This window comes from Lynx rufus, unplaced genomic scaffold, assembly GCF_022079265.1.
Source record: "Lynx rufus isolate CCGP_SWC_20201006 ecotype Redwood Valley unplaced genomic scaffold, mLynRuf1.p SCAF_8, whole genome shotgun sequence".
Taxonomy (NCBI): domain Eukaryota; kingdom Metazoa; phylum Chordata; class Mammalia; order Carnivora; family Felidae; genus Lynx; species Lynx rufus.
The window spans coordinates 46,298,688-46,323,072 of NW_025814896.1; the positions used below are offsets into that span (position 1 = coordinate 46,298,688).

General features: G+C 41.0%; 1 protein-coding gene across 1 annotated transcript in view; it reads left to right on the forward strand.

Annotated features, from left to right (window-relative positions):
- Positions 1–24,385, forward strand: part of KIZ (kizuna centrosomal protein) — a 143,482-nt gene that overhangs the window by 108,531 nt on the left and 10,566 nt on the right. Inside the window, exons 8-11 of the mRNA XM_047068778.1 lie at positions 3,642–3,807; positions 4,682–4,747; positions 19,072–19,176; positions 22,044–22,140. Of these exons, the coding sequence (XP_046924734.1) occupies positions 3,642–3,807; positions 4,682–4,747; positions 19,072–19,176; positions 22,044–22,140 (434 nt within the window). The remainder of the gene's footprint in view (positions 1–3,641; positions 3,808–4,681; positions 4,748–19,071; positions 19,177–22,043; positions 22,141–24,385) is intronic.

Below are 24,385 nucleotides of genomic sequence, written 5' to 3' on the forward strand. Positions count from 1 at the left end.
CCAAATGTATGAAGTCAAACAGAGCCTTTATTCGCTAACGGGTAAGTTGAAACCCAAGCATAGTCCATTCATAAGCACCATCAGGAGGCCGCTAGTAAAGTTGTTGTCTGGTGGCATTTTTCACATAGAGAGCTCCAATTTGCAGAGCCCATTCAGTCCCAGCATGAGCTGTGTAAAGTAGCTTGTTCTCTCTTCTCTGGGCTTTTGTTCCTTTGCAGGTACTGGTTAGTGTTGTGGCCTCAGACTGCAAACTCCTTCAAACTGGGGGCTTCCTTAGAAATATGCCCTTCTGAAAGGTCTGCAAACAGTACGTCTTGAGAATACATTACAGATGTTTCTTCTGACTCTGCAGAAGTTTTTTTTTTGACTTGAAACTTTCTGACTGTTCCTTGTCTGAGGCTGATATTTCTTTCTGTCCTGCTTATCATTATTCCCTGCTTTTAGGGCCTTATATTGTGGATTCCTCTGCAGATGACCCAGTGGGCACATCTGCTCTCTTTTGGCTCCATGATCCAGTAAAGCCAACCTAGCCATTCTCATGTTATAATTTGACCCTCTACCAAAAATCTTCACAGATATAAAAAAGTCATTGTTAAGACATAGAGGTGCCTGGTGGCTCAGTTGGTTGAGCATCTGACTCTTGATTTCAGCTCAGCTAATGATCTCGCAGTTCATGAGATTGAGCCAAGTCAGGCTCTGCACTGACAGCATGGAGTTTCCTTGGGATTCTCTCTCTCTCTCTCTCTCTCTCTCTCTCTCTCTCTCTCTCTCTCCCCCCCCCCAAGTCATGTACGTTGTTTTCTCTCTCTCAAAGTAAATAAATAAACTTAGAAAAAAAGAGAAATTATCTATAGACTTATCTTAGAAGATGAGTCCTTTTAGTAAATGTCTCTATGAAAAAAAGTAAGAGAAATTCTAGAGACAGGAGTATTGAGTAAAGATAAATGGCATGAAATGTACAAAATAAATAAAAACCTGCAGTATGCCTATCACTCTACTTACCTCTCTGGAGTGAAAGAAGAGGGGTGCTTGGTATAGAACTAGTGGTAGTGCTGTATGGTTATCAAGCATGTAAGGACTTATTAGAAAGCAATTTACTGTATTAGTATAGCATTTTATTCTGTGTTCTTTCTGAGACCCAGTTGGAACCCAGCTAAAGCAAAAGGGATCCCATTTGCTTCATGGAAGGGATCCCTTCTATGAAAAGGGATGCACAAACCAGTGAGATAAATTATGTGTCATCTCTGAGGACCTAGTGAGAAATAGTTTGAATCACTGGCAACCCCAGTTTCTGGTATCTGCAAATTCTACAGCACAAAGCACAAGAAGCTTCAATAGCCCTTGAACAATTCTATTCTTAAGATATGTGTTAAGACATGTGTTAAGACAGAGGCTATTATGAAGTCATGCCAAGAAATTATTAGTTACAGCTATTGCATAAGGTAAGATGGGGAAGAAATGCATATTTGAGGCTCTTTCAGAATGTTTGGATTATTTTAACTATCAGAAAAAGAAATGTACAGCTTTCACTACAGAATTTGGGCGAATTCATTTTGTTCACGTTCTAAAATGCTTTTCACATAGCCAGCATTATTGGGGACACAGAATTGGAGCTTAACTCTCTGGGGGAAGAGACTAGATCAGGATGGGTGGAGATCTAGAACTGAGACATGCTGGAATGGTCCAGAGACCATAATGACAGAGTGATGGCAGTTCAAAGAGGTGGTCCTACTCTTTATACCTCTCTTCCTGGACAGATTCTGGAAGCAGGTGCAGCACAGTGGTCCATGTAGGCAACAGGAATTAGGGCACTATGGCAGCCAGTGATGGGAACCAGCTCTCGCTTGAGCTTCGGAAACAGGACTCTACACCTGAAGTCTAGTCTGCAGAAACACAGATACTGTGCAGATCATCCCAGTACAGAGTTACCATAACTGGAGTAAAAGTAAAATCAAGGACTAATTTAAATAAATAGAGGAAAAGCACCTGGTTACTAGAAGTGGACTACAGACAGATTCTTGCTATAAGTCTAACTTGATGCGAAGTTAGACCAGAACTCCTTAAATCCTCTACAATCATGGCAATCCTCTATAATGGGCATGAGTCCAGGAGGCCAGCTGGTCCTAGGAAAGGCAGAAGGCAAGAACCTTGCAGGAATGTCAAAGCTGACAGCAGTGACCTCAAAGTATGTTCCAAGCCAAACTCACAAGGCTGGATCTTCCATGTTCTGCCTCAGTAATTCCCTTTGTCAGGGCATCTTCACTTTCTTTCATATTAATCACAGGAAAGATTATTATCTTCCCTCTTGTTTACTAGATAATTATGGTTTTACCACTTTTCACTTAGACTAAAGATAACCTGTGAGGCTTTGTGCAGTTCCACTCTTCTAGAGTCTTGTGTTCATTTCCCACAGGTTGGGTTCAACACCACCCTGTGTTTACTCCTGTTGTCTGATACCAGTGATAGGTCAGCACCACCACCTCGGTTTCCTCTGCCAAAAGACTGGGCAAATCATCAGTTCTAAGTAGGAAGAGAGGTAAAAACATTCTCTGGAAGGAGGTGATGTCATCATTGGTTACCTCTTGTTAGCAGTGTATTTTTATTTCTTGGGAGGAGAGTGCTGACCTGACAAATAGACGTGAGTATTAACCTGTCCTGTTAATTGCCACTTGTTCTCCACTGCTCAAGTTGGCCATGATGAAATCTGTGCCACCTGCCTGCCCGTGAGGCATGAGCTGATACAGGTAAGACACTTCAGGGCCCTTTGAAAACAGATAGGCAGTGTGGTGGGCAAGTTTCCCAAGCTCCCCAGCAGACTGAGGGGCAAAGTGCAGAGTGTCTTTATCCTTGATTGAAGACTATGATTTAGAATAAGATTAGTTCTCTTTTTGCTTTAGTATATCCTCCTTAGCCACAAAGTTTTTCTGTAATCTTCCCGTTTGGGGGAAGTTCAGGGGTCATTTCTAGAAGGATGAGGATATTGGGGCACCTGGGTGGCTCAGTTGGTTGAGTGTCTGACTCCTGATTTTGGCTTGGGTCATGATCTCATGGTTCATTAGATTGAGCTCAAGCAGTGTGGAACCTACTTGAGATTCTCTCTCTCTCTCTCTCTCTCTCTCTCTCTCTCTCTCTCCCTCTCTCTCTCTCTCTGCCCCTCCCCTACTCATGCTCACTCTCTTTCTCAAAATAAATAAATAAATAAATTTTTAAAAAACAGAAGGATGGGGATATCTTAAGGTCACATTTTTCCAGATCTCTTTTACTTTCCAAACCCAACTGTCTTACATGCCCGAAAAACAGATTCATGCAATGAAAGAGTAAATCTTGGATAAACAAGCCCAGATTAACAGAGGTGCTCACATCTCATATACATACTTCACGAGTCAACACTTACGCATTCCGTAAGTCCTCAAAAAAGGTGTCACTGCAAGTGCAAGTTGTTGTAAAGAAATTATGCTGGAAAATAATCAGATGTTGTCTTATCTTGAAGACATTTAAATTTCAGTTAAATGTCAGGAAGCAAATTAAATCCCAAGTAAAGCTTAACCTGAAATTACATTTGAAGGCTGGGTTTTTGAGACCAAGGGTAATGTGACTAGAGTTTGTTTTTATTTCTTTGTGCTTTCTTTTAAACACCGTAGGCAACGGCATTATTGAAAAAAGCCCTTACGGAAGAGTGTGATGATAGGTCAGCTATTCACAGTAATGAATCATCTTGCAGCCTGCCATCTATTCTGAATGACAATAGTGGAATAAAGGAAGCAAAGCCCGCTCTGTGGCTCAACAGTGTTCGTACAAGGGAACAAGGTAACTATTGTTATAAATTCTGTCCACAGAAGAAGTGCGTTCAGAGTCACCATAACACCCTCTTTCTCAAGGTATATGTATAAAATTAAGCTGACCAGAGAATACCTCTGATTTTAATATACATAATATCTTACTTGTTTTAAGCCACCTTTTAGTAAATGTATTTGTTTTCCTTTAGTCTAACAGGAATGGAAAACCTAATCGTAGGTCTGCAGTTCTGCTGAATTTCCAACAAAATAAGTTTTCATAAATAATGAAATCTTAGCAAAACTAACCTCTTGACAGTAGATCATTTTGATTGTGTCACAAAGATGAAGATGATTCCATAAAATACTGTGAAGTTTTTGATATCACTTAGTAAAATTTACTCATAATTTGTAAACATTCTTTTTAATTGTAATGGAACCTCATAAAAGTCTAAACAGATGACCAAGAATCTGAGTTTATGCCTGCCAAATTTAATAGCCAATGTTTAGTGTCCAGAAATTGTGATAATTTTAGTGTTACTGTCAATTCATGCCAGTAAACTGCTGTGATGGTATTTCCAAGAGAGCTGTGAGTTGCTCAGGACATACTCAGCGGTTGATATACGTGTGCAGGATTTGAAGCTTACTTGTTTTAAGCCCCATTTGAATTTGATAGATGTCAGGCTAAATTATTTTGCTTGAAAACAGCATAGAGAGAACTTTTGGTTTAGAATCAGTTTCCTTTTAGAAACAGTACTATTTCAGACAAAAAAAAATAAACTAATCAAAAAACAGACATGGAGAGGCAATGAAAATAAAAGGAATGGTAGTTAAAATAAAAGGACGAAGGTCTACTCCATAAATATATCCTTGAAATACACTTTTATCATCATGTGTTCTGTTTTTAGAAGTTTCCAGTGGCTGTGGAGACGAGAGCAGGGAAGAAAGCATGGCAGCAAAGATCCCCATCACAGGTAAAGTTACGGTCGCCTGTGAGTTTCAAACACAGGATTCAACCTTATTATGTAATCAGAACCTTCTAGGTTAGTGGTTTGTGGACTCCGCTAAGAGCGAGGATATTCAACTGCTACATGCTGGAGCAGGAGATTAAATTGTAAGAGCAGGATGTGTGAGTTTACGTTAACATAAACTAAGGTGGAAAATAACCGTGTCTATTGAATTCTTCATAATCATGTCTTACATTTACACATGTGAGCACCCCCATCACACAGCCTTTCAGCACCTGCGTCTGGGTGACAAGGTCAGTCTCCATGGGGAACACCCAGTCATTATATGGCAAACTACAGATGTTTCTGATGTTACTCTTTTCTTTCCTGTGATAATTGAATGTGTATTATTAAAATAAGAGCAGGGAGGGGGAAATGCCATCCGGGAAGCTTGCCTTGTACCTCTGATAACTTAAAACTAACCAAAAATAGGAGGTGGTTAGCCTGTCTGATAATTTAACAATTTTAGCAGTAAGGCTTCATCAAGACCTATTAAGATTTCTGCACATGTATTAGGCTTGTTTATGTGGAATCTGAATATCATTACTTTTTTTACTTTTAGAATATCAACAGCAGCAATTAGTATTCTGAACAGAGTTCTATTTGTCATACATCTAAATTTACTAGTACCTTATTTTGTAAAGTGGTGTCCTACTTCATTAGAAATTCAAAGGTCTGACTTTAAATATTTATACAAGTAAATACACCATTGCACGGAGGTACTGAGGCATGCATCTGCATATGTGGTAGTTTTGTTGTTTATAAGCAGAAAAGAATGGCTTTCGTTTATGGCAGTACAATTCATGGCCTGATGATTAATTTTTTAAGCCCATGTTTCTGCGATGAACTCTGGTTTTGAAAAGGGAGTTTATAGTAGAGCAATTATTGTATATATTCTGCATCAGATAATATTTCACTCCAAAATGCAGAGGTTTTCTTTTCTTTTAAACCTTTTCCCAGCGAGATGTTTATTGCTTTCTTATTCTTCGTTTTGAGAGAACTCTGGTAGAGTCTCTTCTTATTAATAGAAGTATGGATGATTCCAAACTGCAAATAACCAAGAAGTCATTTAGATGCTTTTCCTTTGCAATTTACCTTTGAATGCACAAGTATCTAATGACCCCTGAAGTTATTTCAGAGGAAATGACAAAGGCTTATTGGGTGGAAACCAGGAAATGATCCACTTACCCATTCTTACTTCTCCAGTATTCTTTGGAATCATCCCTTGCATATAGATGACTCTCCCCCAAATTAATGCAGATGGTATTTTCTCATAGACTTTCTTTAGAATAGAAGAGATAGTTAAATACTGGGCTTTCAAAATTTTCTCCTCTTCCTGAAGAAAGGGGTGTGACAAGCCTAGAGGTAACAAGGATTATTTGCCATTAGGATCTTTAAAGAAATTGCAATTCCATCATCCTGCCATTGACCCATTGATAGTTGGCAGTTAAAAAAAAATGCCTTGCGCCTGGTTCTATGCCAAAGTAGTAGTCATAAACTAACTTGGGAAATGTGAAAGAAAAAAAAAAAAAACTTGCAAAGCCAGTGACTTTGTTTGAGCATTGCCTTCTGTCCTGGCTACCACACTCTCCTCTGTGCTTCCCACCCACCAGACCTCCCATGAAGTTGATGTCTGAGGGCCTCAGGCACCTTGGCTCTGCTTAATACTATATTGTATCATGTGTCACTGAAGTTACTTTGATCTTCAGTTCTTTTTTTTTTTTTCATTTTTTCCAGATATAATTGTCATATAACATTGTATTAGTTCAGTCTCCAAGTTCTTGACCATCGTCTCTTTATTAGGTCTTTGTGACTTTTGGCATAATTATTTGGAGATTTGGCCTTTGGTAGAGTAGGGCAGATGTCCTGTTTGGCTTAAGATACAGTCCGCCACCCTCTTCATAATAATTTTGTTGAGGCTTTCCTGTTGTGTGAGCTGCATTCCTTCTAGAGTATTCCAAAGGAAAAGAATATTCCAGGGGCTGTCCTCTGGGAGAGATGTGGCAGCTGAGCCTGGGCTTTGGCATCAGCTGTCTATGTCAGCTCTTTACTCCCTGCTCTATTTCTCCACCCCTCTGAGCCTCTGTATTGGGAAAGACATACTACCTGGAAAAGTTGTCCTAAAGTTGAAATGAGGTCATGTGTGTGAAAGCACCAAGCATGTACTACACACTCAATACATGAATGCTACCTCCTGAACTGTAGTAACCACTTGGGACCAAGACCCCCCAAGCCTTTTGCTGCCATAATTTCTCATAGACAGTACTTTGCATAGTACTGCTAAATTAGTTTCTGCAGGAAATTTCCACTTGAAAACTCAATGAATGGTTTGAATCCAGAAGGATGTTTACTTTATCAAAAAAGAATCTTAAGGAGAGTCCCATGATATTTTAGGAACTTCTACTTAGTCCCATGAAGAAGTTAATGAAGTAGTTCCTGGAGTTTACCCTGGTGGAGGCCGGATGTCTCTGTGAGGGCTTATGTACCATAAGCCTGAGGTGCCCACAGTTGAGGACATTGCAGCGTCCTTCATCACCAGAGAAGTCTTCCCTTGGTGTGGTCTCACAGGTGTTGATGAGCTGATGCAGCATTTCCCCAAATCTGCTCTGTGCAGTGCTCCACCCAGAAGATATGTCAAGGAATACGTGTTTTGTGACCAAACCCTATTTGACCCCTCTTTCTCTCTACAGCCAGCACAGTGCTCTGGAGCTTGCTAAAGACTTTTAGAACTTTCAGTGAATGAACAATTTATTTATTTTAATTTTAGAGAGTGAGCACGTGTGAGCAGGGAGAGGGGCAGAAAGAAAGAGAGAATCCCAAGTAGGTTCCATGCTCAGCACAGAGCCCAGGTCCGGGCTCGATCCCACAATCCTGGGATCATGACCTGAGCCAAAGTCAAGAATCAGACACTCAACAGACTGAGCCACCCAGGCGCCCTGTAAATGAGCCATTTAAAAGTGTGAATTTAGAGTTTCAAATAATCTCCTATCTGAAAATGGAATCCTTCCTATAAATGGCCTACAGAATTAATGTTCTGTGAGACACATTTCGGGAAATACAAATATACACACATATATGTGAAACGTTTGTTAAAACCTTAAGTCTAGTGAGGACACTGGTTTTCTCAGCAGTCTAAATTTATCTTCAGTGTTTTCCTGTGGTTCCTTTTTGTGGAAACATCCCTCATGGATAAGCTAGCTTCTAATAAGACCCTGGGCTGCTTTAGTGTAACTAAACCCAGATGATATGATTGAAAGTTATATGTTAGTTATATGTTAAAATGCTCCCCGAATGGACAACCAGCAGGTTACAGTAGTAACTTATGACAGTCCAAAGTGCTCCTCTTCAGCGTGGGTCCTCTGTGTGACACTATTTGTTTTACAGCCATCTCAGGAGAGATGTAGTAAAGAAAGAGGCTGAGGCAAAATTCAGGGCAGGCACCAGGAAGCTGGGCAGAATGGGTGGGAAGCTCTGAAATAGAACTGTTTTCAGAATGACAAGGGTCCTGGGAAAGTTTAACCTGAAAAGGGCACAAAACCTATCTTTTAATATTTGTGGGGCTGCCACATACCAAACATTTATCAGGCATAATTACAGAATGTAGCCCAGGGGCCCCTTATGTGAGTGTTGCAGGAAGGAATTCACAGCTCAGTCATGGAAGAACTTCCTCACTCTTCATTTCAGCAAAAGCAAGTGTGTCCTCCAGCTGCCGGGTGGTTGAACCATGGCAGGAACCCACTGTCTAGAGGGGCTCTGTGGAAGGATTCCTGTTTCTGGGAATGCTGACATTCCTTCTAATGCTAGAAGTCTGTGATCCTCAGTCCATATTGAAGGAATCAAGTGTATCACCATTCTCATTTCTTCGTTTCCTTTTCTTATTTGTTTATCACTCTCAAACACAGGTTTTCTTGGCAAGGGGGCTCATCTTTAAAGAATTTGCTGTCACTCTGAAGGCATCTGCTTTGTTAATCATCATTTGGGAGAGTGTGAGTTTCATAACTCTGGTTCCCATAATCTGTGCTTAAATTTACACAGAAATCCTTCCATACACACCCACACCCACATCCACAGCCTGTATGATCTGCTGTTGTTAATGCAGTCTGCTCCTTCTATGAGTCTGGCTGTTCACACTAAAGAATCCAGGTAGAAATCAAAGATGAATTTGAATATCAGTGAATATGTGGTTTTTGTGTACACTAAGTAGTCTCTCATTTGCATGTATGCTGCATCTTTACTTGGGCTGCATCCTGGAAATACCAGGACAGCAAAAGACTGCATGCGACCCTGCCCTCACTAAGCCTCCATCACCCCCAATCTTCATAACAGCCCTGTGAGATAAACATCAGTGCCTTGTTCTACAGATGGTCCAACAGAAATTTAGAAAGGTTAAGATTCCAGCTCAAGGCCATGTCGCTAGAGTGTTAGATCTTGAACACAAACTTTAAGATTTAAGCCTTGAACTCCTTCCATCCCACCACTCTTCCAATTTCTTTTTATGTTGGAGTTGACTGCATCAGGATGTCTGGGTCAGTGAAATGTCAGTGTGTATCCCAGCGAAAGAGGAGCTGTGCAAAGGATGCTTTGAGAGCACTGATGAACAAAGCCGTGTGTTTCATTTCCCTTATGTTAGACCTAGAGAGGTGGGCAGCTTGTGAGGCTTTCCGGGCATAGCTTGTACCAGAGGTCTGCCCTTGATAAAGAGGGGTGAGCCTGAGTGCACTTAGGCCTGAGACTATGTGCCAGTAGTTGGATATTCAGCTCAGTGTTTCCCTGAAACACTTAAGCCAGGATTAAAGTGATACTTACCTACCTTATGAGAGAAAGTCTCCCTCTGAACAGCTTGTACCCCCGAGTAAAATTTACCACATTGGGAATTTTCCTTGTATTTGCACTAAATTTACCTTTGTGGGGTAAATGAGTTTTTCAGCAAGTAATGCATGCTTATGCTAAATTTCATAAAAACCCATCCCTTAACACAGTATCTGGCACACAGTGGGTACTTATTTCGTCAAATGAATGAATAAAAATGAGAGTATTAAGGAGTTTCCTTAATGCTTGTTGATTCAGGCCAGAATACTATCTCTTTCAGTCATTCACTCCACCAGTTCTTTTCCCACCCCACGTGCCCATCCTGGCAAAACTCATCTCCTTAAGCTCCATGTGAAAAGGCCTCTCAGCTTTTATCTCAAGAGGATTAAGCCTCTAAGAATGTCCATTCAGCCTCTCATTCTTTTGACACCAATTCTCTTGGTCAAGCTGTGTTGAAAGTGGTTGCCTGACTGTGCCATTTCTCACTGATATTCTTTGGCAAGCTGAAATATTCAAGGTCATACTGAGGTACGTCCATTTAAAAGCTTTGTGGGAGGTCAGCATAGATTTGAAGGTTGCCACTTGGGGTTCTGGGCGCTGCTTCCCAAAACACGATTACTTGAGTTTCTCATCACACTGGGAAAGGGCTGGAAACACACAACAGCCAGGTGGTCGCTGGTGACTAGAGTTTTCCTGGAAGACAAGACTGCAGTGACAACTGCTGGCAGCCAGAGTACAACCTCCACTGCTCAGACTTTTCTAAGAGTGTGTCTCACTTGTCCTGTCCCAGAAATGCACAAAAATCATGTGAAGACATGTTACCTGCTGTACCTGAGACAGGGAGCGCCCAACTCGTGCAAAACCGAGGGAACCTGCCATGTGCTGCTGGGCTGTCCAGTGCAGTCCCCATGGCCCTCCTATATGGTAGGGGTCAGGTTGCTGGGGCTTCACCCATGGGGCCTACTGCCTATTGCTTGCTAGAGCAAAATATTCCTCACTCGTGACATTGAGGGTGGTGGTGTTGATTTAAAGTGGTCAGTAAAGAATTAAAGATATCTTTCTGTAGAGTGCTCTTGATTGGATGCTCCTGCCTTCAAGGTAATCAACTCAGAGGAGCCTAGAGAAATTCTTCTCAGTGGTTGTGCAGTAGAATCCCATGCAGGGTTTTTACACATCCGTGCCCCAGCCACACCCTTGATCGGTGACATCAGAACCCCTGAGGGGGTGGGACCCAGGCATCAGTCTTACATAGACCCATGTGGTCCCCCAAGTTTGAGGACCATGGAGCAGGGGGTCTCAAAGCTGAGAGAGCCCTTGCAAGTCAGGTGGTGAAACACTGCCATTTTACACAAGAGACTCAAGTGAAGAAAGAGAAAGAAGAGAGATTGGGCTTTAGATATTTCAGTAAAACTGGGGAACAGGGAGTGTATTATTTTCCCAGGAGTGCTATAACAATGTACCACAAACCTAAACCAACAGAACTGTATTATCTCACAGTCCTGGATGCTGGAAGTCTAAAATCAAAGTGTCAGGGGGGCTGTGCTCTTCTGAAGGCTTCAGGGGAGAATCTTCCATGGCTGCTCCAGCTGCTGATGGCTCCTGACATGTGGCAGTATCAGTCCAGTCTCTGCCCCATATTCACACTGACTTCTTTTCTCTGTCTCTGTTTGTTCCTCTTCCTACCAAGACCCCAGTCATTGGATTTAAGGCCAACATAAATCCAGGATGATTTCATCATAAGGTCCATCGCTAATTACATCTGCAAAGAACCTGTTTCCAATGAAGACCACATTGTGAGGTTCTGGGTGGACATAAATTTGGGGAGAGATACTTTTCAACTCACTACACTGGATGAGGAGGGGTTTTCTGTGTATTTTATGTTTCTAGCATCCAGCTCATCTTTATACAGCAATTATTCTTGGTTCTACTATAAATGATGAAATGATAATATTACTGTCTTTGTTTCTGATTCTTCTCATATAAATCATTGCCTGCAAAGCCACTAAAAATACTGTTTTGAAAAACAAATAGTGCCAATAAAATACAGCTTCCTCATCAGATTGTGCCATCTTTGAAAAGTTAAAGCTTCTATGACTTTCAGAGTTGAAAACTTACCTCCCAGGACTGAGCAGTGTTAAGTGGCAGGCACTAGAGCTGTAAGTTTACATGGGAAGTAATACCAGCAGAAGTGTTTCAGTTCAGTTTTGGAACATTCATTAAAGGGCAGTTTCAAGCCTGCCGTTTATTTTCAGGTGTAATTGTTGAATTGCTCCATAGAATTTAAGAATGTGATGTAAATACTTATTTTCTGAAGCAGCTCCAGGCAAGTCAGCTGAATCCAGCGTTTCTTCTCTTCTGTATGCATCAGCCTTCTCCCTGGCGATGGTTTACCAGCCCAGGACAACTGATGGAGTGAGGTTAATGGCAGAAAATCTGGACATGAAAAGCGATTGTAGTTATGGATCCAACCTTGTATGTCTCACCTTCACATAGACTTACGGCCTTTAACTTTAAAAATCCTAAATATAATGAGTATTCTGTATTTTCAGATCATGGAAGCACCCATATCCTCATAGTCTCTCATTTTCATTTGAGCAGATTACACTTAGACGAATAATTCTGAATTTTAAGCAATAATCTTTATCTTCAGAATTAATTTTAGAAATGCATCCCCCAATTTTTATTTTCTTTTGCAAAGATGACTGGATTTGCTGCATCAGCCACATATCTAGCACAGGGTGGGGGGAAAATTGCATGCGTGTAGGAATATGTGAGTAATAGCAGTGGGAAACTCAGCAGATGGAAAGTACTTTTCAAATTTCATTTTAAAATTACTGCACACTTCAGATGGGAATAGTAATTATCCTTCTGTACTCGAAGATGCCCAGTTCTTGTCAGTTCAAGGTCGTTTTTTTCTAGCCGGAGTGATAGTATTGTTTGCATCCCTCTTTGTTATTCCCTTTCCGGGCCCAGCTCTTCCCTTTCTTCATGGGGGATTTCTGCGAAAGCCCTGGGCAGACTCTCTGCCTCGGAGACACCCCTTCGAGGCTGGTGAACCCCACATTTATCTGGCTCTTGTAACGGGTTGTTAAAAGCACTTGTTCATCAGATATTTTCTTTTTATTTGTAGATTTAGAAGTATTTTAGCAGGTGTACATTTGCATATAAAAGAGAACGACCGATAAGAAGTTGAAGCTTTTTCTTTCTCCTTTTCTCACCAACATCATCTCCTACCTCCCTTTATTCAGCATGTTTTCTCTTTCTTTCCCTTGCTGTTCCATTTTCTAGACACAAAATGCATGTCAAAAAAAAAAAAACACAGTCTCAGTGATCCCTCACCACTTTGCAGGAAGACATGATTGGGTTTGGCCAGCATATGTAACAAAGTAGGAAAAAATATATTTATCTTGTGTCACTGCTCTGGAATTAATCACCAAGGATAGATTTTAACCCCCCGGGACCTCTTGCCATGTTTTATGTTTTAAACCTCCACTATTTTCTACTTTTAAACTAAATCTTGACACAGATTTGAGTATACAATGGATGCTTGACTGAGAGACCCAGAAAGGAAGGCTTGAGGACACATGTGTATTTGTTTCTGTGTACACCAGAACATTCGAATCTATTCTTTAGACACATTTGTTTTATCAAACTGTTTGCACTACTCAATAATTTCCTGAGAGTCTGACATTACCAATGGGAAGAAACATTTTTCTGGAGTTCTAAGTCACAGGCTGGAAAATGAAGACTTAAGGGGCCACCCAGGCCTCCAATTTGCAGATTTAAAGTTTACTTGCAGTTGGGAAAACTAAAGTCTTACCCCTTGGAACCATATGAACTTTGCCCCTACCTTGTTTAAGCCAGCTAACTCGAACCTCTACATTTGTTACTTTTCGTTCTTTGTTTTTCATTCATTCATTAAGTAACTATGAATTTGCTGGGCAACACAGTGCAACTTTTAATAGCCTGATCCTTTATTTCCCTTCCTTCCAGGAATGCCTGGGCCTTAGTTGCCACAAACCTCATGCCAGTAACTTTTGCTCTTTTGCTTTATAAAGTTGATATACTCACCTTCTAAACCACTCCAAGAGGATGTCTGAATTGTTGGAGCACCCCTAGCAAAAACTAGAGTCTTGCCTCCAAAGATGGCTCATTAAAAATCTCCATACAGCTGTTGCAGCCCCCCTTGATAATATGTTCCAATCAACTTTCAGCTAAAAAAAGCTTTTCCTAACATCAAACTTGTATCCCTTGGCTGAAGTTTTTCTCTAAGGGTTCTTGTGCTTACACAGTGAAGAAAAAATTGCTCACTGCCTTTCAGTTTTGAGGTTACAGGTATTCTCTGTTTGACACGTGCAGTGTTTTATTTTTTAAAAAAGACAAGTCCAGGGACGCCTGGGTGGCTCAGTCAGTTGAGCGTCTGACTTCAGCTCAGGTCACGATCTTGCGGTTCATGGGTTTGAGCCCCAAGTGAGGCTCTGTGCTGACAGCTCAGAGCCTGGAGCCTGCTTCAGATTCTTTCTCTCTCTCTCTGTCTCTCTGTCTCTCTGTCTCTCTCTCTCTCTTTGCCCCTCCACCACCCACTCACTCTCTGTCTCTCTCTGTCTCTCAAAAATGAGTAAACATTAAAAACATTTTTTTTTAATTTTGCCAGAAGTCTGGCAAGAAGTCTGGCCCACTCTCCCAACTGGCAGCAATTGGCTGTCACCAGAGAATAGCTGTCCCCTGTGGATAGGGCTCCAGCCCTGCTACAGGGCTCCCCTGCCCACTGTTCCCACTACGCCAGAGTTACTTCTGTATGGTACCTGCTCGGCCTCAGTAAGTGTCTGCATTTATGGTCCCACCCTGTCCAGTCTGTATGCAGTATCTATGGACTTGAACCCTTCTTCCCCTCTTTCTTTATAGGCTCTGTAGCCTTCAACCTCCCCTAATTATTTTTTTCAGCAAATTGCCTTCGAGTCCACTCCCAGCCCTTCATATGTTGTTTGTTGCAGCTCTAATGGCTAAAATAAGGATGTGAACATGCCATGGGAGAGTGACTCCCAGCTCTGAGTGTCTGATCCCCAACACAGACTTCCTCATAGCCAGCAGCACGCGCCTGGCTGCTCCAATGCCTCTAGCTGTTTTGGTGTCTCTGGTGTTTATTCCTCCAAGTGAATGCATTTAATCCTTTTACCTTTTAAGCTTCACTTTGCCATGAAACCATTGGAAGAATCACACATGGGGATGGGGCAGGCGATGTGCCCAGCAGTCCCCAGCTTGATTTTGCCAACCCTCCCTCTATCACTCAGTTCAGGGCAGCTACATCCAAGACAAAAGTTTTCCAGGCGGGCTTCGATGACCCTGCTCAGAGAAGGGCCACAGGAGGTTTAAGGATCAAATACCAACAAGGATTTGTGTTTGGGAAGGGGGTTGGGTTCTGCTTGAAAAGAACAGGAGAGATGAGCTATCTCTCTCCAAAACTGTTGTAAAGTTGAAAGCACACTCGGGGCAACCTTGAAGGGAAAGGCCAGAGCCCAGTTACAGAGCCCAAGTCCCTCAAGAAGGAAGGGAAGGTAGATCTTAAAAGTCCTCATCACAAGAAAAAACAAAGTGTAACTGTGTAAGGTGATGGATGGTAACTGGACTTATTGTGATAATCATTTTACAATATATACACTATCAGATCATTAAGTGGTACACCTGAAACTAACATAATGTTGTATGCCAACTACACCCCAATTTTTAAAAAGAAGAAGGGAAGGAAACCAGAATAGAAAGTACACAGAACGTGGAAATGGTTTATCTTTCCAGAGTAGTAAAATGGCCCCTTACTGCTAAGCATGAACTCACTTTACATTTCTCCCTTGCTAGACTCAGACCAGTAACAATATCAGCACTAATATTTGGACCACACATTTAATCCCCCCAAATCTGAAATTACCTCTCAACTACTAGCTTGCCATTTTTCAAGCTGAAAATAAAAGGTACACATTTTCCTGGTTTCTGAGGAGCAGGAGAGCCAGCTCATTGGGGTGAAATGATTCACTTAAAACATCAGCTGAGAGAAAACCCCACTTCAAGTTTCCAGATGCCAGGAAACAAAATCTTTGTGTTCTGTTGTTGTTGTTAAATGTCTGGCTTTGCTATCTCTTCCTTGACCAAATAAATGTAATTGAATGCAGAAATAGCATATGGTCATTATGCTCTGGACTCGTATCCTAAAGGCTGGAAAGTTTTTATATAGTAAAAACAAAACTGTGCATTTTCACCTCCTTTACAATGATTCTTTACCTACTTAGAATCCAGATGCTCTGTCTTTGATTTTATTAATACCTCCCCTCTTCCAAAATAACCTTACAAGTCTGGAGTAATATGGACGTGATGATTTTAATTAGAGAGTATTATGATGCCATCCTATTGAAGCCATCCTAGGACAATGAGACTAACCTATAGCAAGAAACACTTTCTGTCCCAGGGCAGCTCGCACGAGCATGCATGCGCGCGCACACACACACACACACACACACACACACACACACACACGCATCACACAAAACAATACTTTCCCATTCTGCATCCACTGCCTCTGGTGTTTTCTGTACTAAATCTGGCTCCAGTGTGTTCACAATCCAGCAGTGTTAAAAAAAAATGTTGCCTTAGAATTTGTTATTTTCAGAGTTAAGAGTTCTTGATCTGTACGTATTTTTAATTATATATCATTTAACATTCCAAAATATGATGCTCATTTTCAATACTTATTTTTATCTTGATTGATTCTCAGTAGGGCAAGAGAAGTTATATTCTTCTTCTTCAGTGTGATGGTAGTTTTAATCCAATAAGAAGGGCCTCATGGTTAAGTTCTTAAATGGAGCCAGCAAACACAGGGATGCAGCTGATTGCCAGCCCCCAGTGCTGACAGCAGAAATCCTTTTATTTTGTGGCCACGTTGAAGGTACAGCCATGGATGTTGTTTTGTTATGTTTGTGCTATCAGTTTCATTCAGGTATCCTTGAGACTTGAGGGGATACAGAAGGTTGTGTCACTCGGGTTCTTTTTATTTGTCGTTGTTCCCAACAGTCGTCCCCATATTAACTCACAGCAGACACAATGAGAAGCCCTGTGGGAACCTCAGTCAAGTGGACCTGAGCCAGGTCTGTGCTGCTGCTGATCCCTCAGGGGTGCCTGGCTTTGCTCCCTGCAAACACTCTGTCCGCACGATGAGCCCAGATTCGATTTTCTCAGCTGCGGGCCTCGGAGCTCATCCTGTGGCTGCTAGTCTTCCTGACTTTCCTATCCCCACCCAGCCTCTCCTCTGGTCCCCCTTCACTCCAGGGTGAGGAGTGCTCTGGAGGGACCAGGAAACCAAGGAAATCAGTTCTGTCTCTTGAGATTCATTCCTCTAGTGGCTTCTGCAAGGCCCAAAGAGGAGAGAAACCATTTTACTGTGATGTTGAGACTACCCACAGACCAACTCAAAATAATGGCTGGAATTTGGCCACTTCAGATAAACTCATACAACTTATCTTCAAGTTTTGAAACCTGGCTTCAACTAAATTGTTTTTTGTTTGTCTTCAGAATTTCTAAAAAGTGACAGTTCAAGAAAATAATCTGCATGCATTTGAAAGTATCATCACTGGAGGAATTTAAGAAACTTCTTTCTGGGCAGTAGAATTTTCTGTATTTATGTGTCTTTTTTCCCACAATTAAAACAGTTAATGATAATGTATCAGTATCATCAACTATCCCATTAGTGTTCTACTCTTCCTTACAGTTGTTTTTTTTTTTTTTTTTCTTGAGTCAGTAGCCAGACTATGCCAACACACTGTGTTTGGTTTAGGTGACCACATAAGTCACCATCGAAATAAGGAAACATTTGGTAACAAAAGGGGATTCTATTAATAGTTATACTGGGACAACAGGCACAAACTTGAATTGTCATGGACCAATTGCGATGTTTGGTCATTCTCCTTTTTTTTTCTTAACTGTGAATAAAAATGCATAACATGAAGTTTACCATCTTAACCATTTTTAAGTGTACAGTTCAATAGTGTTGAATACATTCGCATTGTTGTGCAGCAGATCTCTGGAGCTTTTTCATCTTGCAAAACTGAAATACTCTACCCACTAAACACTGATTTCCCCTTCACCCCTGCCCTCAGTGACCGCCTTTCCACTTTCTGTTTTTATCATTTTGACTCCTTTCAATACTTCATATGAGCAGAATCATATGGTATTTATCTCCTGGTGACTGCTTATTTCGCTTAACGTGATACCCTCAAGGTTCATCTATGTTGTAGCAGGTGTCAGGATTTCCTTCTTTTTAAAGGCTGCTTAATATTCAACTGTAGGTATATGCTACATTTGTGTATCATCTGTTGATGAATGTTTGGGCTCCTTCTACTTCTTGGCTATTATGAATAATGCTGCAGTGAACACAGATGTGCCAGTATCTCTTCCACATCCTGCTTTCAATTCCTTTGGATATATACTCAGAAGTAGGATTGCTGAATCATATGGTAGTTCTATTTATAATTTGTTGAGGAACCTCTACACTGTTTTCCATGATGGTGGCACCATTTTGCAGTCCCAACAGTAGTGCACAGGATTCCAACATCTCTGCATCCTTGCCAACGCTTGTTATTTTCTGTTCTTTTGATAATAGCCATCCTGATGGGTCAGACCTGATTACCTCATTGTGGTTTTGGTTTCCATTTCCCTAATGATTAGTGATTTTTGAGCATCTTTTCTTGGCTTTTTGTATACCTTCTTTGGAGAAATGTCTGTTCAAGTTCTTTCCCTACATTTTCACCGGGTCATTTGTGTTGTTGTTGTTGTTGTCATTGTTGCGTTGTTGTTGTTGCCAAGTTGTAGAAGTTCCGTATATATTCTGGATATTAATCACTTATCAAATATATTACTTCAATTATGTTCTCCCATTCTATAGGTTGCCTTTTCACTCTGTTCATTTTTTCCTTTGACATACAAAAGTTTTGTTTGTTAGAGTCCCACTTGTCCATTTTTAATTTTCTTGACTATGTTTCTGGTGTCATCCAAGAAATCATTGCCAACTCCAATGTCCTGAAAGTTTTCTGCTACGTTTTCTTCCAGGGATTTAATAGTCTTAGGTCTTTTTTTTTTTTTTTTTTTTTTAATTTTTTTTTCAACGTTTTATTTATTTTTGGGACAGAGAGAGACAGAGCATGAACGGGGGAGGGGCAGAGAGAGAGGGAGACACAGAATCGGAAACAGGTTCCAGGCTCTGAGCCATCAGCCCAGAGCCCGACGCGGGGCTCGAACTCACGGACCGCGAGATCGTGACCTGGCTGAAGTCGGACGCTTAACCGACTGCGCCACCCAGGCGCCCCAATAGTCTTAGGTCTTATGTTTAAGTCTGTAATCCATTTTGAATTGATTTTTGTGTATGGTGTAAGGCAAGGGTCCAAATTTATTCTTTTGCATGTGAATTTCCAGTTATCTGTGTCTTTCTTTTTAATCTGTAGAAACAAAAGCCTACCAGTTGCTGAAGCAGTCTACCCTTCAGGATAATATAAATCACACTGAAGACAGATTCCAAAAAGTGGATGTTTCTGTAATACAACTGTCAGGTAAGCAAGGGCATATTCAATGCTCCAAGTGAGGATCCAGGGGACCTAGGAGGGCAGCCAGTGCCTGGTTCAAGCAAGGGTGGTCACCCTCTGAAGGTTTCTGGAGTTTGCTTTGTAATAAGCTGCCATCAGGTCAGAATAAGCCAATACTTTTTCAGTTCTTAACGAACAACAGTTTGGAAGTCTTCCCTCCTGGATATGTACAGGCCCCCAGCATGGCAATGGCCCAAACAGTCCCTTGGATTCTACCTGGTATGTCATGATAGTAACTTGTCACTAAGTACCACTGGAAACACCCCAAACTCCTTCTTTTCCCAATATCTCCCAGTTTCTCTCTCTCTCTCATTTTTTTTAAGTTTATTTATTTACTTTGAGGAGGGGAGGGGCAGAGAGAGGGAGAGAGAGAGAATTCCAAGCAGGCTGCACACTGTCAGCACAGAGCCTGATGTGGGGCTCAAAACTCACGAACCATGAGATCATGACATGAGCCGATTTCCAGAGTCGAATGTTTAACCGACTGAGCCACCCAGGCACCCCCTCCCAGTTTATTAATCATCAGTGGGAGCATCAGGCTGGGCTACCTTCCCTCCTTAGAATGTTGGTTCTTTAAATAAAAATACTGCAAATCCCAGTAAAGCTAAATTTTAAGCTTAAATGTAGTTCCTTCAACTGTAACTTTCTTTGTTTTCATATATTGTGTTATTGTATTTTTATTATTTTCAGTGGTTTTTATCTTGTACCTTTTTTTTTTTAGTTGGAGTCACCTCAGCTCCCTTCGTGAAAGTAAATGCATTAAAGTATACTTTAATTGACCTTATTTTCACATAAACCACAGTGTCATAATTTCACCTAACAGAATGAATAGTGATTTTTTAATATCATGTAATTTCCAGTCCATATCCAAGTTTCCCAGTTGTCTCATGAGACAGACCTTTCTTTTGAGGGACATACTTACGGTGTATCAGACTTAGCTGTCTTTGGAGAGCTATTTCTTAGATAATATTAGTATTAGAATCAGTTACTGTAAAATTCAGTTATTTTGGCTATTTTGAGGATTCAGTGAGTCTTTGCAGGTTAAATGCCAGCACAGTGCCTGTTAGAGAAAAGCCCTTAGGAGAATGGTGGTTATTATTTGAACTCCGCAAACATGAGACCTTGCAGTCTATTGCTGTATAATGCAGGGCCTTTACCCGGATGGAAAGATACAGCACTGTGAACCTGCAACTGTGCTTTTCATCACCTTCTTCACATTTGAGTCACAGTATTAGAGTCCAGAGGGATCTTAGAAAGTATTTATCCAACCCCTTATTTTACAAATGAGGCCCCAAGACAGTGATGTCTCTCTCAGAACAGTACAGCCTGTTAGCAGACACACATTTGGAAGGGGACTCCACAAGTCTGTTTCTGCTAAGTATATTCATGATAGTTCCATGGACAGGTTCAAAGGATAAGTAAGTTTGACATAAGTTATAGTCCCTTGGATGTATATTAAACAGTTTGGTACTGTTAAGATAGTAATAATTAATATATTCATTTCTTAATCTATTCATAAGTGAAGTGATAGGTTGTATCAAGTCAAGCAGCCCTAGATCCAATTTCCTCACCTACCCTCACAATTATACTATATGCTTTGCAAGATTCCATATTTTCTAACACTGGGATCACAGAGGTGCTTCTGATGGTCCTGGCTGTCATTGTAGTTAGACATTGCTTCTTGTATTTATTTTACGTTTGGTCACGGCTACCTTTTCACTTTCATGCTTACTCTGAGCCTAGGGACTTCTCTGAGCTCCAAAGAAAAGCAGGAAGTGGGATGGGACGGTGAAGGGAAATGGAAGCCATGTACCCGTATTAGACCTCACAGCGTTGTTACAGGTAGCCATAGCGCTGTGGACCCTGAACTCAAGAGTTCATCTAACTGTTGAAGAAATTCAGGTTTCAATTAACTTCTGCTCATAGGTCTTATGCTGTGTCTCTGGACCACTTAAGGCAAGCCACTTAAACCTTGTGCCTTCATGTTCATGTCTGAGAAGACCTTGTCTTGTTAAGCATGGGGGACTCACTTTGGGCAAACATGGACACCTCATTAAGGGAATCACTTGGCTGCAGAGGTTCTGTGAGACAGGCAGGTTACAGGTCAGAAACTCTGCCAGTGCCTTTCCCAGCGATGCCCATGCACTCTCTATCCATGACCCCAGTGACCAGTTGAGAATCAGACTGGTAGCTGACATCCAAGGGCACCCAGGAGATGAGGTGAGGGTTGCCCTGCAAGCTGGATGTACCAGGGGCATGGTCTGGTTCCCCTGCTCCAGAGAAAATGTGGATTGTCATCTTCCCCATCAACCTTTTCAGGCTGATTAAAGAGTGGCCTTGATGGCTTTCAGTGGAGTTTCATTCTTCTCCGCAAGATGGAAGAGAGAGGATTTGGCAGAGGGGTATCTGTCATCCTGGGATGTTAGTGATTTCTGAGACCTGGTTCCCAGCACCCATCATTTTGGTGATTTCTCACTGCCCATGTGTTACAACAAGGTAAATTATCAGCATTTAGTGTCATAGGAGAGACCCATATGCGCAGACATGTGACTTGGTCATTTAAAATTTAGGTCTTTGAATGATTTTGTTTTTGTGGCTTCTGCATGTCACAGGAAGCCCCTCCACCCACCCACACGCACACACACTTCCTTTCAGTATTCTGCCAACATGTTGTTCCTTGCCTCAGAAGCTCCTTTGCCTTCTGTGGCTTGGACAGCATCTTCCCCCGTCGACGTTTGTTTCACCAAAGTTATTGTGAGGCTGCTTCTTCATTCAGTGCATTTCTCTGCTGCGTGGCGGCCAGCACTCACTCTCCACGTTTGTGCTTATCACAGGTTTGAACATTGGCAGCGGTATACTCAAGACAAAGACAACTAACAAAATCGCCTCGGAGGCTAGTTTTTCATCGAGCGAAGGAAGTCCTTTGTCAAGGTAAAGTCGTGAAAGCCTTTCTGAACAGCGGTCACAAGATGAGAACTGTCACTCCGTAATGAATGCAACTCTGGCTGCATATTATTTTGTTGTGTGACTTGAGGGAAGGTTATGGTTTGGGTTTTTGTTTATCTAAAATAACAGTTGAAACTCCAGTCTACCTTTGAAAATATTTGTGCCAGAGAGCCAAGTATTGTTTTGCAGCTGTTGTTTCGTTGGTTTAAGACTCAATTGACACCTCAGTGAACCACAAATTAGCGTCTACAGCTGCTCGCAGTAGGGCTGCTTAGAGACCACACAATGGAGGGTGTCGGAAAAGGGCAGAGAGAAAACATAGGGCCTTAAAAGAAATAAAGTGGCCCGTTTCTGCTTTCTGAGACGGCTGATATATATACTGGCAATTGCTGGGTATTTGTTTTTGTATTCCTCTTTTTCACCAGGCATTTGGGCAAGATTAGTCTTCCCTTTTCTGCTACTTCCTTGCTTATTGTCCATAAAGAACAAGATGTATCCAACATTTGCTGAACCCCAGCACCTCTTATAAGTTTTTCAAGCAACGTAAGTGAGTTGGTGAGTTGTGTGCTGGATTTGTCATCGACATAAAATACTAGCCATGCGATGGCATTGGGTCGGAAAAAATGTATAGATGGGAATCAAAGCAATTGTCTGAGGAAATACCTGCCTTTTAGGCTTTGGCTGCATATTGTTTAAAACTGCACAAATTTCCTTTTCTAATAACATTTCTCATTAAAAAGGTGTCTTTTAGATGCTTACATTACATTAGAATTAACTTGCCCTGACAAAATTTTAAAACAGAAACTTTACATTTCTAACATCATATCCAGTATCCCATAATATAAAGCGATTTGATCCGGAAATGTAGTATTTTTTAAATGAAAAAAAAATCCTATTTTCACTTATATTTTGAAAAACATTATACTATTTTTAGGACTGGAATATCTTAAAATGAGATGGATTTTCTAAAATTAGGTTGCTGCTTTTAGAAACCCGACAAGTTCAGTTTTAGAAAACTACTCATATAGTTACCAAAAATTAGCATGTTTAATACCTGGGTTTTCATCCTTAGTTTTGAAAGAAGTGAGAGGAAATGAATTATGGGACAGGAAGAATGTTCAAGTGTTATATATTTTTGATTATCCTGTAAATTCAAGTTCTAGGTCTTTTAAAGGATATTTTAAAAGACAGTAAGTTCTACAGGTAGGTGTCAGCCCTCACTGTTACCATCTGGCTCACTAACACATCCTGTAGTTGTTAAAAGATCGTTGGAAATGGTCATCTCCATTATATTTTAGAGGCATTAAAAAACCCAATTCTTCTTGAACTTGTCTTTATATGTATATACTCTTCAGGCAATGTTAAAATACATTCAGAAAGCAGCTAGACCCAAAGAATGTTTTCTCGGCCTGGTAATTTCATGTCTTGTGTCTATATTTCACTAAACTAAATTCAAACTTTCTTCCCCATCCATTTTGAGGCAGGGACCTTGTGTTACTATTGCTCCTGCATGAAATTAATTTTCTAAATAAATCATGAGTAATCTCATAACCCTCTTTAAGAAAAAAAAAAAAAAAAAGGTCTTCAAGGAACATTTGGTTCTAGACACTTGATAATAATCCAGTGATGAAAAAGGTCTGGGCATTGAGTGTGTGGGTTTGGCGTGCTGTTTGTTACGGTTTAGTTCTTTTGCTGGGTTTGGTGTTGTTAATACACCACCCTGGGCTTTGGAGAGCTCTGGTTTTGCTGTTTGTGCCTGGATTCACTGAAATTTCTTAGAGGCTTACATTTAAGGATCCCACTTACTGCAGTCACTCCTCGTGCTTTATTGCTTTTACAAGTGGTCTCGAAACCCAGTACTTGAGAATAAACATAACAGTGCAGTGCTGCTGTAGCACTTTTAAAAATTCTTCTTTGCTCTATTTTGTCAGTGAGCTGATGAGCAACCTCAAAAAAAAAAAAAAAAGACCCTGCTGGACCTAAAAAAAAAAAAAAAAAAAAAATGGCTTCTTCTGATGTCCTAGAGACAATAATTATGATGTGCTAGTTAAGCCCAAACTACAGCTGAGGGATTTTACTTTAAAGCAGCGGCTTGGGTGCAAAAATGCATTTATAGCTCTTTGTCTGCACCTCATTATGTGTGGGCCTGATTCATTAAGTAATTGGTTTGCAGTTGTTTACATGAGTATTAAGGCCTTCTTTTCAGCCGCCTTTGAGAGATACATTGTGC